The sequence below is a fragment of the Protopterus annectens genome, chromosome 5.part0 (genome assembly GCF_019279795.1).
Source record: "Protopterus annectens isolate FY-2018-M chromosome 5.part0, PAN1.0, whole genome shotgun sequence".
Classification (NCBI taxonomy): Eukaryota; Metazoa; Chordata; order Ceratodontiformes; family Protopteridae; genus Protopterus; species Protopterus annectens.
This window is the reverse complement of record NC_056735.1, coordinates 1,688,418,437-1,688,436,427: the sequence shown is the minus strand read 5'-3', so window position 1 is coordinate 1,688,436,427 and position 17,991 is coordinate 1,688,418,437. Positions and strand designations below refer to the sequence as shown.

The 17,991-nt window shown below is 46.0% G+C and overlaps 1 protein-coding gene across 1 annotated transcript in view; it reads right to left on the bottom strand.

The window, feature by feature from the left end:
* Positions 1-17,991, bottom strand: part of KPNA3 (karyopherin subunit alpha 3) — a 1,434,883-nt gene that overhangs the window by 722,809 nt on the left and 694,083 nt on the right. The window contains exon 13 of the mRNA XM_044072030.1: positions 5,222-5,272. Coding sequence (XP_043927965.1) covers positions 5,222-5,272 — 51 coding nt within the window. The remainder of the gene's footprint in view (positions 1-5,221; positions 5,273-17,991) is intronic.

Sequence of the window (17,991 nt, the reverse complement as noted above, 5' to 3'; positions counted from 1 at the left end):
TGGGGACCGGTTGGATGACTCCTTTTCTAACAGCTTTGACGCTTCTGCGGCTGCAATTTCCCTTTGACTGGGTGGTGGGTCCGGGATCTTTTGGACGGTGGGGTGAGTGTGTGAAGGGAATGGTGTAACCTCCGGCAATAATCCGAAGCACCCATCTGTCCTGAGTGATAGATTCCCAGGCTTTTAGGTGCTTGGCAACGGCACCCGACTGGCTCGAGCAGCACAGCCGGGCAATCCCTCATGAAGTGTGGGAGGCTGAAGAGCCACGAAAGGACTCGCGGTCTCCAGAATTGCGGGGCCCTCTGCCGCCCCTGGGACGGCGTCTCCCAGAAAAATTTCCTCGTCCTCTGCCTCTGGAAGGGGAATCTTCCTGCTGTTGAGGAAAAAACTTACGTGATTTGCGGAACCACATCTTCCCTCCTCCTTTAGCCTTGGGATAAGGCCGAAAGGGAGTGGAATAACGTGCACCTACGGCAGATAAAGTTTTTCCCTCTTGCTCACAGCGGTAAGAGTGTCTTTAACCTTAGGTCCAAACAAAGAGGACCCATCAAAGGGAGCGTCGGAAGGAAGACTTGAAGGCCTCCGCAAATGACACAACGGAGCCAGGCTGGTCTCCGTGAGCCACGCCTGTGCCTGCCTCTGCCGCCCTTCGGCCGCATATGAAATGAGCCTCATGGACGAAGTTAGAAATCGAGGTAAGGATAGCCAACTGAGAGCTAACCGACTGGGCTAGCTGCTCAGGTAGGTTACCCGAGAGGGAATCTGACAGCTCCTTGACCAGATCCCTCTGTAGCCTGGTAAAATGTGCCAAATAATTCAGGGACCTTAGTGTAAAGGCCGCTGAAGTCAGGGTGCGCTTCCGTGCGGTCCATGCTCCTAGACTCCTTATTAGGAGGATGGACGGACGTTGAAGCCTCTGCCACGTCCTGTTGTGTAGCAGATGCCACCACCATGGCATCTACAGCCACGCCTTTAGTCAGGAACTCCTTCTCGGGTGGGGCAGACAAAAATTTGTTAGGACGAGAAGGCACTGGTTCCACGGTATCTGGATGTTCCCACGCCTCCGACAAACCAAATCCAGGAGCTCGAAGGGCGGAGACACCCAGGAGGCGGAGGGCTGAGCCCCAAAGGCCTTGAGAAGCACTGACTCATCAGCAGAGGGGGGTTTGGATATCCAGCCGCCTCGTTGTTTGAGGATCTCTAAAATGTCTGCAAATGAGACATCATCCGAGGACGACTTTGGGGACCCCTCTGCATCATCAAGATCAGTGTCCGATGTAAGAGACTCGGGGAGTCCACGTGCTTCCTCTTGCACGATCTCTTCCTTGGGGCTCCTCTGAAGACAACTCGAAGAACCCTCAGGAGGAGGGGAACCCCCAGTGGGGGTAACCTCAGGCCCCGGGGCTCCGCTGCCTAAGGACAGGGGAACTGCCAAAGACCCAGTCTCCACGCCCAAGGAAGGTGCCGGTAAAGCCGGAGAGATGGCCGAAGAAGACTTGGCCAAGGCACTCCTCATAGCTCTGAAAGCCGGACCCCCAGAATCCTGGGAGTGTCCGGTCCCTGGAGCCATGATAGCAGACGGAAGTCCCGCAGCCGAAGCACCGAGAGGGAGGCTCGGGACCGACAGCATAGGTCCCGAAACGTCACCCCCGGGTCCAGCCTTAGTCCGTGTGCCAAACTCGGACCCGAAGGCCGGGGTTGGAGTAAGGGTCGGAGCCGACCCTAAGACCTCCACCGGCTCCAACAGCACCTGCTCCGACGGAGCCGAAGCGGTCGGAGGAGGAATGGCAATGACATGGGCATGGGCTGTCGGCTCCAAAGCCAACTGGGTCGGAGCCGAAACAAATTTTTGAAAGACTGGGGACTGGAACAGTCTTTGGAGCACCCTGTCTATGTCCGAATCTGACATCCTCGATGATCTAGAGGATACTGAACGGGTTTGAGATGGCCTCTCCAACGGCCCCAAGGGGCTAGGGGACCGGCTCCGAGGCGACTCTATGACTATCGGCGCCGAAGGAATACCCAAACTAGTTTCCATCGGTGCCGAGGAGGACTTAGGCGCCGAGGAGGAAGTTTCTGAGCGGACAACCTTCATCGGCTCCGAGACCAGTGGAGCCGACGAAGGTGACCCGCCTCTCGATGCCCCAGCCATCGGCTCCGAAGCCAGAGGAGTCGAAACTGGTGGCATCGAGGCAGACCGTTCCGCCCTCGGCTCCGAAGTCCTTGGAGCCGAAGGAGAAGCCTGCCTATGTCTTTTGGCGGTCGGATCCGACGGACTGGTCGGAGCCGACGCCCTTTTCTTTTTAGCAGGAGAAGGAGAGGATGCTAAAGCTTCTTCAAAAGAAGTTTTATAAGGCCTTTTAATATCAGCTTATTTTTCCTCTCTTGGAGGACCCTCGAGGAAAAAGCGTGACACACGCTGCAGGACTCCTGCAAATGTTTGGCGCCCAAACAATATACACACAGAGAGTGGTCATCCGTGATAGACATCTTAAAGTTACATTTAGTGCACTTTTTGAAGCCCGAAGGCCTAGGTGCTTGAGACATTATAAGCAAAAAATAAGTACTTTCTCACTGACAAACTTATTTTAAGTCAAGATTAACTTGCCGTTCACAACAAAACCAAATTGAACAACAGTCAACAACCGTATAAGGAAACAAAGAATAAGTAAACCCTAAGGTTGTTTTAAAAGGGAATTAACCAGTAGGAAGGCCCTATAGACCGAGGGAGCCTGTAACCAGAACAAGTATCAATCACACACAAATTTTCCACAGAAAAATTGTCAAACACGCACACAACAACAGAGTAGCCGTTAAAACAGCTTTTTGTTTAGAAATTAGCAAATTTCTGACAGAAAGTTAGTGAAAATAACCCACTACTTAGCTCAGCCAGCTCGAGACCACGTCTTCGCTTGTTAGCGGCAAACGAGATCTGGGGGACTGGTAGTGGTGCATCCTGGGATATAGTAAGCTCAGCCAATAAGAGACTTCGCTCTTTGGCATAAGCGTGCCGAGTCGGAGCCGAGGGATCGGCTCCGAACCCATCAGTCAGAATGTAGGCGAGATAGGATCACATAACATCAACAGTTATCCCATCAAGTATAATGATACTACCAAGGTACTTCGCGGTTAGCAGTGGTACGAGTCCCTCCAACATCAACACTGAAAAATGTCTGCACTGTACATGCTGACTGAAGTTGCTGAGGTCCAGAATGGGGCAGAAATGAGATATCCCATTTGGAACTATGGAGTGGAAGGTTAAAGCAGAACACTTATCCTCTTTCAACTCAAGGACAGGCCAAGGCCCCTTTTGAAAGTAAAATCTGGGCCTTTCCCAAGAGCTCTGTTGATACAGTTTAGTCTACTAGCATGGCTCTTCGGCAGAGGGGCTTAAAACCATGCCTGCCAGTCAGCACTTTTTTTCTGCAACCTGGCCTGCACATGAAGAAGCAAAATCAAGAAGTGCAAAAACCCTCTAAGGGTGGCCAGAAGGATTCGTCCTTCGCTGGGATCAGCAAGGTCTGGAATAAGTGAGTTGCAAGGGGAAGGTAAAAGGTCTTCAGTGTCTAGGACCTATTTCTTCCTTAAGATATCCACCAGCTCTCAACAGACCAAGTCAAAAAGCACTTACCCCTAAAATGGGCATTCAGGTCGTCATTTTTGAACATGCCCTCAAAGGAAAAGGTCTCATCTACGCCATCATTTGCAGACACGTCTAAGCCAGACACATCATTGTAAGAATTAAATACAAGTGGATTATCCAGAAAGACCCCATTAAAGATTCATGATTTACAAGGGCAGGGATGAAAATATAAGATTATCTGGGACATTCAGTCAACTCGTGGACTGGTAAGGGGTATGTTGAAGGGTGAACAAGGACTGCCTTGATAATGCAATGCATGGTCCCCACCAGTGTTAACTACTGTGAGAAGTGTTGATTTGTACTTGCAGCAGTCAAGGTCTATAGATGCATGCAAATTAACTGATAATGAGGTATTTCCTCATTGCAACCAACATGTCTCTGAACTCCAATTTAGCTGCAACTCCTGCTGCCACCAGAAGGGGTCTTTCTGAATCTTGAGCTTATCTTCCTGGTGATGCAATGAATCTTTACCTCTACAATCTCTGTTTAAAAAGGCAAAAACAGCAGGGTGGCAGCTCTGCAACTGAAACCCCTCCCTCACCAGAAGAAAACTGGAAAGGTGAGGCATCTCCTTTTAGGTGGAAAAATTAAACTCTGTACACAGTCTAAGTGTCATGATTTAGGCCTAAACAGAATAAATGGTTGGAGTCTATCTTACAAGCTGAATTTGAGGACTACAACTGCACACCTGATTAACAAGTTCAGGGAAGCTACAGCAGTCAACACAATGATAAAGCTAACTAATAATGGATTCTGTGGCAGAATGAAAGGCTATGACCTTGTAAATAAAATGCCACTCATGCAAGCTACACACCAATATACAAAAGAACTGGGAATGGAAAGTGCACCCACACAGCAGCTGACATCGGTGAGCAGCAACTGCATCACTACAATCTGACACCACAGACACTCCAGCAGCTGACAAATTATCTTTTACCACAACCCACTGCAGTACTGTAAGTTACTTGTAATGCATTCCAGATTTAAATAAATGTGAAGAAAATAGTTTGGTTGAATTAATTCCGTTTTATGAACTTTTATGTACACAATTTAAACAAGGAAGTGTGCTATTGTAGTGCACTGACAGCAAACCTGGATTTGGAGACAGGAATTTTTACTGATCTACTGAACGTCAAGAAAGGAAACCATACAAGAAATTACCAGAACAATTAAAGTATCCACAAAAATGTTACGCAAAATGGATGAAAATACATAGTCATGGTGTAACTAAGTATGGTTACAAGAAAGAAAGAAGAGGGAGCCCAAACTACACCCACACACAAATACTTAGTCTAGTAAGTAAAAAAAAATCAGAATGTTACAAACACCTGGAACACAGCAGAAGACACAGCAGGGAGCCACAGGCCCTGTGTGGAAGACAACTATACTATTTGTGTACAATGCATACATCGCTCTTTTGGGGAAGGGGAGGCTCTGTGGCCATCTCAGACTATTCACAATTTGTGCACTCTAAGCATCACATTCCATAGCATATCTTCCTCCTAAAATGCAGCATAACATTACGTGCATTGAAAGTATTAGGGAAAAAAACTAAAGTGATTTAATAAGCAAACTTCAACTTACATTTATATCTGTATGGTATATTAGTACACATAATGCGGGTAAAATCTGAAAGAGAAAAAAAAAAAGCCAGTTAACTTTGCTTTCTTGCATATAACATGCTACTTATTGTAGATGCTTATTTTCTAACATGCTTATAGTGTACTGTCACACTTCCTTAGCAAATGTAAACAACCAGCCTCCAGTGGTGAAATTAATATCTTTACCATATAAAATTTTACAGCGTTTGAGGCAAATAGTGCACTATTTTGTAATTAAACTCATAAGCACATTCCCTTGAAAATTTTCCTGAAACTGAAAATGCCCAACATGAAAGATTGTACCCACAATCCCTCACTACCTACTTTACTGTAGCAGCTACCATTATTCCATGCTAGATGCAGCAATAGGTGTCTTGTTATCCTAGTAAGACGATTTTTGTTAGCCATTTCACACAGGTGGAATACCCACTAAAAATGTAACACATTTGATGCTCAATTAGTGAAACCATAATGTAAGTAGTTGCCCCCTAAAGTATGGCACTTTTGATTTCACAGAATGCTTTGTACACATGTCAATTATTACCAATCAGTCTGTGGATGCGGTTATAAGGAAAAAGTGAGTCAACAGGAAAACAAACATCCAAAAAATATCATAATCCTTGTTTTGCGTTCAAACCACTTGGGGCTTTAACATCAGGACTATGTCCAGAAATCAAATCAACTAGAAAGCACAGACATAAAAGAGAAGTAGTATACTCTAAACAGTATTTTAAAATGAGCTGCCTCTAATTTTTCAAGTAATGTGTTACATCAAGTGATTAAATCAGCTTATCTTGGTGGCAAGTTGACTGACATTATGCAGAATGTTACCACTACAGGAGACACCTTTATTTCTCTCATTAGAATGCCTAAAACACAGTTAAAGTAATCATCTTCAAGAAAGCCCTCTGCAGGGGTATAATGCTGGAATCCGCTTGTTCAGCCTTCACTCAGCAGTTCTAATATCTGGAGATCCAAAATCATCTGGGCAGATATATTCACTAAGATAAGGAGCACACTTCAAGATTGCCAAGCCAGTCACCTCAAAACTTACTGGCAAGTCCATCAAAAACCATACAAGTCTAAAAGATGACGTTCTTCAAAAATACAGATGAAATACATTGAGGAAATACCACCAATGCGAACAAGAATTCTGTCCTCCAAGAGGTAGCAATGCAATGAAATGACCAAAACATGTACTTTATAGTGGCTTAATGGAGGTCTAAATCAAGCAGATGCCCAAGAAAGGCCAGGGAGACCTGAACATGCACAGACTGTAGAAAAAGATGCTACTCTGCCCACATGGAAAATCACTTCTTACTTGATAACAGGTAATACAAGTACCAGATGTCATGTGCCCCCATAATAGAAGCAATTAAATGGTATGGTAAAACCCCCATCAAAAAGCAAATACACAAGAAAAAATAGATATATTAACCATAAGGAAAGGTTAAGCCAAGAGAAATCAGGGGGCTGGAGGGAGGGTAAAGTACAGTTTTGTACTTACCATAAATGTAGATGTCCGATAGGAATGCATCTGCAGTCCTTACAAATGGGTTGTCCTGTCGTCAGGCAGCCCTTCGGTCGGCCGGATTCCAAAGTCTGGGTCTGGCCTCGGCTGGTGTCGCACTTCACCCGACGTCATAGCTGCAGTTTTTCGGGTATAAAGGCATCAGCCGACGCCATTTTCCTCAGTCTTTCTTGCCGCGTGGCGCCCGAAGCAGAAGCTGTTCGCAAGTGCCGGTCGGTCAGATCCAGAGATTACTACTACCGAATATTACTTCGAAAACTTCTAAAAAGCTAAGTACCCCGTTGGGGACTCTTTCTTGCCTCAGCCGATGTCAGAGAAAGTGAATAACTGTTTATCTTGTGGGAAACAAATACCTCAAAGATTTCCACTCCTACTGCATACATTGTTTAGGCCCAGACCACGACGTAGCAGCTTGTCTAGCCTGTGCTTCTTTTAACCGACGGACGCTTAGACGCCGGTCGGAGTTTGCTGAACAGATTTTCGGCTCTGATTTTGCCTATATTATGCCGTCGGATCCTCCGACAACGCAAATTACCAAAAAACGCAAAGAAAAGGACCGACACTCGTGGTCCGCGGTTTCGGCCGAAACCGCTATTAAGCAAACCGCGAGTGTCTCGGCCGAAACCGAGCAAGCGGTTCTTTCTTCAGCCGAAACCATGCCTTCTACCCAGACCTCCTCTAACCTGGTAGAATCGGCTTCTGAAATCCAACCTTCTGTTGCGGTTTCTCAGGAATTATCAGACACTATTCCCCTGGATATTTCAACCCCTGCACGTGGAGCTGCTAGGCCTCCTGCAGCCATGTCTATTAAGGCCTTTGCCAGGGCTAAAGCAGCCAAAGCTTCAAAAACAGTGCCTGCCAAACCCCCCTCTCACAGGCCCAGCACCAGCTCCCATATGCTTTCTTTGGCTGAGGATCTCATTTCTTTAATTCGTGGATCCCAGCCTCATCCAGACAGGACCTCTCTCCCTCCTCCAGAAAAGAGGCCTAGAGCAGAGCCCCCTGAGCCAGTATCCACAGATGATTCCTCTGATGACTCAGAACATACAGACCCTCCTGAGGCTCCTTATTCCCCTTACGAAGATTCTGATGCTGAAGAGTCCATCCCTTCAGCCTCTCCACCTGAGGAATTTTCCTTTGGGGAAACCTTGCATGCTATGAGGGAACAATTTCAGTGGTAGGGCCAAGATTTCTCAGACTCCAGGAAAAGGCTTAGAACCTTTCTACATTTGCCACAACATAGGCCTTTAGCTATACCTCCAGTTCTTTAGTATTAGGGCCAGCTATTAATTCCTGTAAGACTACAGTGGCAAATCCAGGTCTGGATTTAGAAAAGACAGGCAAGTGGTAATGCTTGGAGAAGGTATGTACAGAGCTCCAGGTAGCAGCTTCTAGGATGTCCCTGGTAGGGACCCCTCTGAGAAATGCAGCAGAGGTTGATGTAGCCCTGGTGAAATGTGATCTTACCCCCTGGGGGGTAGGTTTTCCATGGTGCTTGTAGCAGAAATTAATGCAATGGGCTATCCATTTGGAAATTGTTTTGAAATGGCCTTCCCCTCTGCCCCTGCAGGAAAGCTAACTAGCAGCTGCTCAGATTTTCTGGTAGGCTTAGTCCTGCCCAAATAGAATCTAAGTTGTCTGTGAACGTCCAGAGAGTGCAATATTTATTCCCCTTTGTTTTGTGGATTAGGGAAAAAAGTAGGCAAATTAATGGACTGCCACAGAAGACACCATCTTGGGCATAAAGGAAGGGTTAGTCCTGAGGGAAACACTGTCCGCACTGAAGATAAAGAAGGGTTCCACTGCCATAAGGGCCTGTAACTCTCACACTCTTCTTGCTGAAGTGATAGCTAGAAGAAAGGCAGTTTTCCAAGAAAGGAATTTCAACTCAGCTGTAGCCGCTGGTTCAAAGGGGGGAAGAGTGAGTTTTTCCAATACAAAGTTAGTGGGAGCTCTCCTGGGGGGGGGGGTCTTAAATTTTTGGCCCCTCTAAGGAATTGCTTTAGCAAGGGGTGAGAGCAAAGTGATGGCTCTGTATTGTAATGTGCTGAAATGGCAGAGGCATGAATTTTAATCGACGAGAAGGATAGGCCCCTGTGGAGCACTTCTGTTAAGTACTGTAGAATTTAAGGTAAGCTGGGCACCATTGTGCCCATCCCGAGTCAGGCTCCAGAAACAGTACCTTTTCCACTTTTCAGCATAGGATTTTCTAGTACTACTCTGGAGCATTTCTCCCCGGGCCTCCGCTGAAAACAGGCTCTGTGGAACCTAGTCGGACTTTCCCGGTCAACAAATGATAAATAAAATAAAAAATAAAAAAAAAAATAGTACTAGGCCTCCTTGCCTCCAGAATGACATCCAGTATCTGCTTACTGAGGGATGCTAAGGAACAGCTCAAGGAATTAGCCAGGCTGCAAGGTTAAGGGTTTGAAGCTGAGGGTGCAGAATCTGGCCCGCCTGCTGGGACAGCAGGAAAGGCAGGTGCCATGGTTGTAGCAGTGCAGTACCGCGCAACAGGGGGTACACCAGTGCTGGCGTGGCCAGTCTGGTGCAATCAGTACTGTCCTTGGCTTGTCCTGTTTGATATTTAGTAGAACCTTCGAGAGGAGAGGCAGAGGGGGAAGGCATAAAACTGAAAGGCTTTACCAGGAAAGGACATGGCATCCACTTTCCAAGCTTGGCTGTGGGGAGTTCTTGTGCAGAATTTGTTCAATTGGTAGTTCTGAGGGGAGGCAAACAGAGCTATCTTTGGAGTCCCCCATTTGTTCCTCAAGAGGTTGGATATTTTGGCATCTAGTTTCCATTCATGTGGGTCCATGAGATTTCTGCTTAAGTCGTCTGCCAGTGAATTTAGTATGCCTGGCAGGAATTGAGCTTGCAGGTGTACTTGGCAGCTCAAGGCTGTGTTCCACAGAGCCATGGCTAGTCTGCAAATAGGGTACGAGTGGGTTCCCCCCTGCTTGTTTATGTACCACATAACTGTGGTGTTGTCTGTCTTTACCAATAGTTGTCCTGGAAGAATACAGTCTTTGAAGGCTGTCAGAGTATTCCATACAGCTAACATTTCTTTTTGATCGCTATGCAGGTACATCTGTCTCTGGTTCCATTTGCCCTGAATGCACTGCCCTGCCATGTAAGCCCCCCATGCATAGTCTGATGAGTCTGTTGTGAGTGTTTGGGCGGCAGGGGGTACAGTGAAAGGGAGTCCCTTGTTGTGGCAGCAGGCCTCTGCCCACCAAAGGAACTCTGTCTTGATACAGGGAATGATAGAAATCATAGTTTCCCGGTCCTGAGAATGTTGACACCACAGGCGTTTTAGATACCATTAGAGTTTCCTCCTATGCAGTCTTGCATATGGAATTAGTAGATTGCGAGAGGCCATGAACCCCAGGGCTTGCAGTATTTTCCTTGCAGATAGCTGTTTTTTTGTGGCCAATAATTTGAAGTAGGTTGTCAAACTTTTTTCTCTGGAGTGAGGAATGCCATCTGGGAAGTTGTGTTCAAGCTTGCTCCCAGGAATACAATCTGTTGGCAGGGTACTAGGTGAGATTTCTTTTCGCAGATGGTGTTTCCCAGTGAGGTTAGAAGTTCCTTTACGAATGCCAGCTGTTGTAATAGCAAGTCCTGGCTTTCTGCAAGAAACAGATAATCGTCCAAATATGGGTAAATTTGAATATTTCTCTGCCTGCAAAATGCAATGGCTGGAGCTAAGCACTTTGTGAATACCCTGGGCGCAGTAGATAAGCCAAAGGGAAGTGCAGAGAACTGATAGTGCATGGAGCCTGCCCTGAAGCGTAGGTATTTCCTGCAAGATTCCCTTATTGGGATGTGCTGGTAAGCTTCCTTTAAGTCTAGGGTTGCCAGCCGGGTATCCTTGGCTAGCATGGGAAGAAGCTGTTGCAGAGTTAGCATTTTGGAACTACCAGAAAGTTGTTGAGAATAGAGAGGTCCAGGATAGGATGTCAAGAGTTGTCTTTTCTGGGTACCAGAAATAGTCTTGAATAAAAGCCTTGTCCCCTTTGTTCTGCTAGGACAGGCTGAACAGCCCCGATATTGAGGAGAGAAAGAACCTGCTGTTGGGCCTCCGCCCATTGATTTGGGGGTAGGTCTGGCCAACCATTTGGTGTTGGTAGGGTGTGGAAGTGGAATCTGTATCCTTGGGAAACTATGTTCAAAAGCCAATCATCCTGCGTAATGAGTTCCCAGTTTTTTGCATGCAGGGCAAGCTTTAATCCTAAGGGAGCAGGTAGTAGAGCAGGGCTTGGAAGGGTTAAGATTAAGTCATTGTGCCATTTTTCCATAGGGGGGTGTCTTACTACTCTCTGCTTTGGAAGTGGGAGCCCCCCCCCCCCCACTGCTTAAGTTTGTGTGAAGCCTGAGACTGTAGCCTAGGTGGTCTGCTGTTCCTGGGTTTGGACTGGAAAGGACCAGTTCTTAGAAGGCCAATGCCTGCTGAACCTGGGAGGTTGTACTTGTAGGAAATCTTTAACAGTTTGCATAGATTTAGCTTTTTCCTCCATCCTTTTGAGGATGACTTCTGCTTTGTTCCCAAAAAGGCGGTCTTGGTTTAAGGGAGCATCCAGTAATTTAGCTTTTACATAATCTGGCACGGTTTGCTCCTTAAGGCAAGCATGCCTTCTAAGTACAGACCCAGTGACAGCAGCCCTGCAAGATTCTTCTAAAGCGTCAAAACCACATTGCAAAGTATGTTTACCAACTTATTCTGCAGAATGCATTAAATCATGTAATTCTTTGTGTTCAGTACTGTCAGGAATCAACATAATTTTCTGTTTAAGTAGCCCCATAAAGTACAGTTTTGTACCTACCATAAATGTAGATGTCCGAACAGGATAGCATCTGCAGTCATAACAAATGGGTTGTCCTGTCGTCAGGCAGCCCTTCGGTCGGCCGGATTCCAAAGTCTGGGTCCGGCTTCGGCTGATGTCGCACTTCACCCGACGTCATCTCTGCTGGTCTTCGGGTATAAAGGCATCAGCCGACGCCATTTTCCTCAGTGTTTCTTGCCCCAGATGCCAGTTGCCCTCTTGGAAAGCTAAATTTTGGATAAATGCCAATGTTTCCAAAATAGTAGAAGGCAAATACAAAAAATAAGCATGTATGTACATATATACAAACAAATACATCATAAGAGACTCCCCCCCAGCTAGCTATTAGGAGGGTAAATACCCTAGGAGTACCACAGAGGGGAAGGAGGGTGGGTAATCCTGACTGCAGATGCTATCCTGTTCGGACATCTACATTTATGGTAGGTACAAAACTGTACTATGTCCTTCAAGGATGCATCTGCAGTCATAACAAATGGGTAGAATACCATAGCCAAACTAGGGAGGAGGAAGAAGAATTATGGTGTAGTTAGGATCCCTTGCAGTACAGCAGTGGCAAAACCTGCTCGGGATCTAGAGTATAGAGGTAAATTATAATGCTTGGCAAATGTATGCACGGAGGTCCAAGTAGCCCTCAATAATGTCCTTGGTTGCCACTCCTCGTAAGAAAGCTGTGGTAGTGGCTGTAGCCCTTGTAGAATGAGGTCTTATGTTCTGTGGAATTGGTTTTCCATGGTAGGAGTAACAGAATCTTATGCAATTTCCTATCCATTTGGAGATTGTCTGTTTGGAAATTGCTTTTCCTTCCCTTCCTGTTGCATAGGCTACTAAAAGCTGGTCAGTTTTTCTGTCACCTTTGGTTCTGTCCAGGTAGTAGCGTAACTGTCTATGTACATCCAAGGTATGCAGCAGTCTTTCCCCTGTTCTGTGGATTGGGAAAGAAGGTAGGTAGGTGGATTGCCTGGTTCAAGGACACTCTGGATACCACCTTAGGCATAAATGTAGGATTAGTTCTCATGGACACCCTATCTTGATGGAAGATTAGGAAGGGTTGTACTGCCATTAAGGCCTGTAGTTCCGAAACCCTCCTTGCTGAAGTAATTGCCAGTAGAAAAGCAGTTTTCCATGATAGGTGTTGAAGGTCTGCTGTTGCTGCTGGTTCAAATGGAGGGAGTGTCAATTTTTCTAGCACAAAGTTCAAGTCCCATGCTGGTAATGGTGGTTTCCTAGGAGGTTTTACATTCTTGATCCCTCTGAGGAACTGCCTGAGTAGAGGATCTTGAAAAGACAGGTGGATCGAAGCTGTATTCTGCTGAAATAGCTGATGCATGTATCTTGATGGAGGAATAGGACAGGCCTGTATGTAGAAGCTCTGCCAAGTACTCCAGGATGTTAGCAATATTTATGTTCGACACATCTTTTCCTCTTTCAGTACTCCAAATGACAAACCTTTTCCATTTTCCTGCATAGTTCCTTCTTGTTGAAGGTCTGCGGGCTTCAAGGATAATGTCTTTAACCCTTTGGGATAGGTCTGGGTTAGTTGCTGCTATGTGATGTTCCAGGCAGTCAGTTGCAAGGTTTTTAGGTTTGGGTGCATGATGTTGTAGTTGTTCTGAGTTAACATCAAAGGCATCAGGGGTATTGACCACATTCTCCCCTGAGACATGCTCCTCAGCAATGGGTACCAGTGTTGTCTTGGCCAATTCGGAGCTATCAGGATTATCCTTGGACGTTCCTCTTTGATTTTCAGTAGTACCTTGTGCATCAAAGGAAGAGGAGGAAATGCATATGCTGTCAGGCCTTTCCAACTGAAGGATAGAGAGTCCACCTTCCATGCAAGTGGGTGGTATGTCCTTGTGCAGAATTTTTTGAGCTGGTGATTGAGTGGGGATGCAAATAAGTCTATTTGTGGCATTCCCCATTTCTTTGTGATGGCCTTGAAGATGTCCGGGTGTAGCATCCATTCGTGAGCATCCGAGGTGGTTCTGCTTAACATGTCTGCTAGGGTGTTTTCTTTTCCCGGCACAAATATTGCCTGTAACTGGATGTTGTAGCTCAGAGCCATATTCCAAAGGTCCAGAGTCATTCTGCATAGGGGGTATGAATGAGTGCCTCCCTGTTTGTTGATGTACCACATGACTGTGGTGTTGTCTGTCCTTATCATTAAATGGCCTTCTTTGAGGAATGGTCTGAATTTCTGGATTGCTAGTTTTACTGCCAGCATTTCTTTTTGGTTTATGTGCAGGTGCAGCTGGTCTGGAGTCCACAATCCTTGTATGCATTTGTCCAACATGTGCGCCCCCCAGCCTAGGTCTGAGGCATCCGTTGTGATGGTTTGGTTTGCTTGCAAGTTGTGGAAGGGCAAGCCTGGGTTTGACTGGCATGCTTGAGCCCACCATAGGAACTCCTGTTTCAGGCATGGGATTAGTGGGATTTCAGTTTCTAAGCTGTGCCTGTGTTGAGACCATAAATTCTTTAGGTACCACTGTAGCTTTCTCATATGCAGTCTGACATGTGGGACCAGGATTATGCATGATGCCATGAAGCCCAAGGCCTGCAGTACTTTTCTTGCTGTTAGTTTGTTCTGCTTTGTTAATGCCAAGAAGTAAAGAGGGAGTTCTTGTTTTTCTGCAGTTAGGAATGCCATTTGTTTTACTGCGTCCAATTCCGCACCCAAGAATGTTCTTGTTTGGGATGGTATCAGTCTTGACTTTTTTAAATTGACTGTGTATCCCAGGGCTTGTAGTAAGCAAATGACTCTTTGTAAATCTGTTGTCAGCTTGCTTTTGTTGTCCGCTTGTAACAGGCAGTCGTCCAGGTATGGATAAATTTGGATTCCCTGTAGCCTGCAGTGAGCGATTACTGATGCCAGGCATTTTGTGAATACTCTGGGTGCAGTAGATAAGCCAAAGGGCAATGCTGAGAATTGATAATGCTCTGATCCTGCAAGAAATCTGAGGTATCTTCTGCAATTTGGTCGTATGGGGACGTGCAGGTATGCCTCCTTGAGATCTAGAGTTACCAGCCAACACTCCTTGCCCAGCATGGGAAGAAGTTGCTGTAGGGTCAGCATTTTGAATTTTGGGACAATGATGTATGTGTTTAAGACGGACAGATCGAGAATAGGTCTCCAACTTTTCTCTTTTCTTGGTACTAGGAAGAGTCTGGAGTAGAATCCTTTGCCCTGTTCTGTTATTGGTACTCTTTCCACAGCTCTCATCTTTGTTAATTGAGCTATATGCTTTAGAGCTTCTGTTTTTTGATTTGGAGGTAGGTTTGGCATTCCTCTTTTTACTGGTAAGGTGTGGAAGTGGAACCTGTAGCCTTGGTCTATGGTTTGCAAAATCCACTTGTCTTTTGTGATATAGTGCCAATTTTTCGAAAATAAGGCTAACTTTCCGCCTAAAGGTGCTGCTATTTGCTCCCTGGTAGGCGGTGTCAGAGCCAAGTCACTGTGTTTGTCCTGTTGCAGTGTCAGTGGTTGTGTCTGTGCCTCGGTTATTGCCTTGCCACTGTCGTCCTCTGTAGGCACCTCCTCTGGATTGATTTCTGCCTCTAGAGCGTCTATTCCTGCCTCTGAGATTTTGAGGAGTCTGGAAAGGACCAATTTTTGGCAGGCCAGTTCCTGCTAAACCTTGGGGGCTGAACCTGTAAGAAATCCTTAACTGTTTGTACAGATTTTGCCTTCTCTTCCATTTTCTTCATTACTTGCTGAGCAGGTGTACCAAATAGACTGGCCTTATCCATAGGAGCATCTAACAGCTTTGCTTTAACATGATCCGGCAAGACCTGTTCATTCAACCATGCATGCCTTCTTATCACTGTGCCAGTCATGGCTGATCTAAATGAAGCCTCCAGTGCATCATAGCCACATTTTAAAGAATGGTTACTAACCTGCTGAATGTTATTCACCATTTCTAAAACATATTTCTTATCTAAAAAAAAAAAAAAAAAAAAAAAAAAAAAAAAAAAAAAATTTACATTAAAAAAAATTTTACATTATTGCATGTATTACTTTTGATTCAAATATATTTGACATGATTATAACCTGAAATTGTATAATGTTTACTCTGTAATCACCAAGTAATCTATGTGTGGAACTTAATCTTTGTATAATCTGTATGTGGAGCTTTTCTCCCCAGGACTCCATTGAAAATGGGTTCATTGGGCCCAATGGACTATCCTGGTTAAACAACTGCAAATAAATAAATAAATAAATAAATCTAAGGAGTCATCAGAGGACAGCTTCTTAGTTAACTGATCAAGCATAAACTCTTGGTATTGGATCATATGAAACTGACAGTTTAAAGCTCTAGCTGAGAGAGTAGCAGAGGTGTAAACTTTCCCCCCCCATCTCTCTAAGGACCTGGATTCCCTTTCAGAAGGAATAGGGTTTTTTGCTGAGGTTGAGGCTACTGCCTCAGGCGACTCGTATATCGGCTCCTATACAAAAGCTTCAGCTTGGCTGTTGCAGCTGCGTGGGACGTCACACGTAGGGCCATAAACCAGAGGCCTTAAATGTGACATCTGCACACACAATCCTCAGAACATGAAGCTCAGCAGGCAGAGTAGAAGGCCCAGCAGGAGGAGGTGCTGGTGGTGACAGGTGAGGGACCCTGGGGTCCTTCTGTAACACTGACAGGTCCAGGGTGAAAGGTGTATGAGATTAGGACCTAGGGGCATGCTGGGATGAAAAGGAGAATGATGAAGGGGTTATTGGTGGGTGGGAAGGAATACTGTGACACGGAAGAGAAGGACATCTATGGTTATGGCAAGATTTTACACAACTACTCTATGTCCTCCTATTCCTATGCTGCAGAATTCTTGTTGTGGGAGAGCATCACAGCTTAGTTGGATGAAAGGGTGACGGATGCAGAAGATGATGCTACAAAGCCCTGTAGGATTGCCCTAGCAAATCCTGCATGTGCTCTAGAGACCTGGTCCAACAAAGAAGCGTTTGGGAAAGTGTGGATAGTGAACCATATGGCTACTTCCATAATGGAAGACGTGTCCAGACCTTTTAGGAAAGCCTTGGAGGCGGCCATTGCTCAAGTGGAATGGGCTTTTACTCCCACTGGGAGATTTTTTCCATGGTGGGAGTTAGCAAAGACAAATGGCTTTCCTGATCCAACATGCAATGGTTTGTTTGGAGACTGCCTTGCCAAATGCGCTGGGATGGAAGGAAACATAGTTGTTTTGATTTCCTAATGGATTTTGTTTTGCCCAGGTAAAACCTTCGTTTTCTGTTTACATCCAGGGAGTGAAGTATACTCTCACCTTCACTGGTGGGAAAGGGAAAGAAGGTGGGAAGGTGGATAGATTGGTTTAATGACAAACCGTTAACCACCTTGGGCATGAAGGAGGGGTTAGTTCTCAGGGTTACCCTGTCTTTGTGGAATGTAGTATACGGGGGAGGGGGGGGAGGTAAGCCATTAAGGCTTATAGTTCTGAAACCCTTCTGGCTGAGGTTATAGCCACAAGTAGAACTGTTTTCCATGTACACATCTGAAGGGTAGCTGCCCCAGCAGGTTTGAATGGGTGTTGGATAAGCTTTAACAGGATGAAGGTAAAGTCCCAGGGCGGAGGGATAGGCCTTCTTGGAGGTCTAATGTGCAACACCCCTTTTAGGAAGAGTTTTACATCAAGCCTGGCTACCAAGGGAGGGTCTAGTGGCAAACAGGCTGATATTGCAGAAAGGTGCACTTTCACTGAAGGATAGGAAAGTCCACTTTGTATTAGTTGACACACAAGTAAGAACTAGGGGGGGATCAGCAGTGCAAGGGTCCCTTCCCTTGTCTAGGCACCATTTAATAAATCTTTCCCATTTAGCTAGGTATGATTTTCTTGTTGTAGCTTTCCTGGCTTTCCTCAGGACTGAAAGCACATCCTCCGAGTAGTGGTGTCTGAATGGGATTGAAGGTTTATCACCCACAGTGTCAGGGCCAACATCTGCAAGTGTGGGTGGATGAGAGTTCCCTTTTCGTGTGTCAGACGGTCCACCTTGTAGGGTAACTTGTAGTGACTGCCCTTGGCTAGATTGAAAAGTAGGGGGAACCAGTGCTGCCTTGGCCAGTAGGGAGTCACTAACAAGACTTTCGGTTTGTCTCTCCTGATTTTCAGGAGGACTTTCTGAATCAATGGGAAGCGGGGAAGCATAGAGAAACTTCCCCTTCCAGATGTTGAAAGCCTCTACCCCTTCCAGGAGATGTTGAAAGAGTCTACCCCTCCAAGCTAGAGGGAGGTAGGCCTTCGAGCAGAAGGTCTGCAGCTGCCTGTTCTGGGGGGAGATGAACAGGTCTATTTGAGGAGTGCCCCACCGGTGGACAATGTCCAAGACAACAGTCCTGTCCAGCATCCATTCATGTTGTGGAG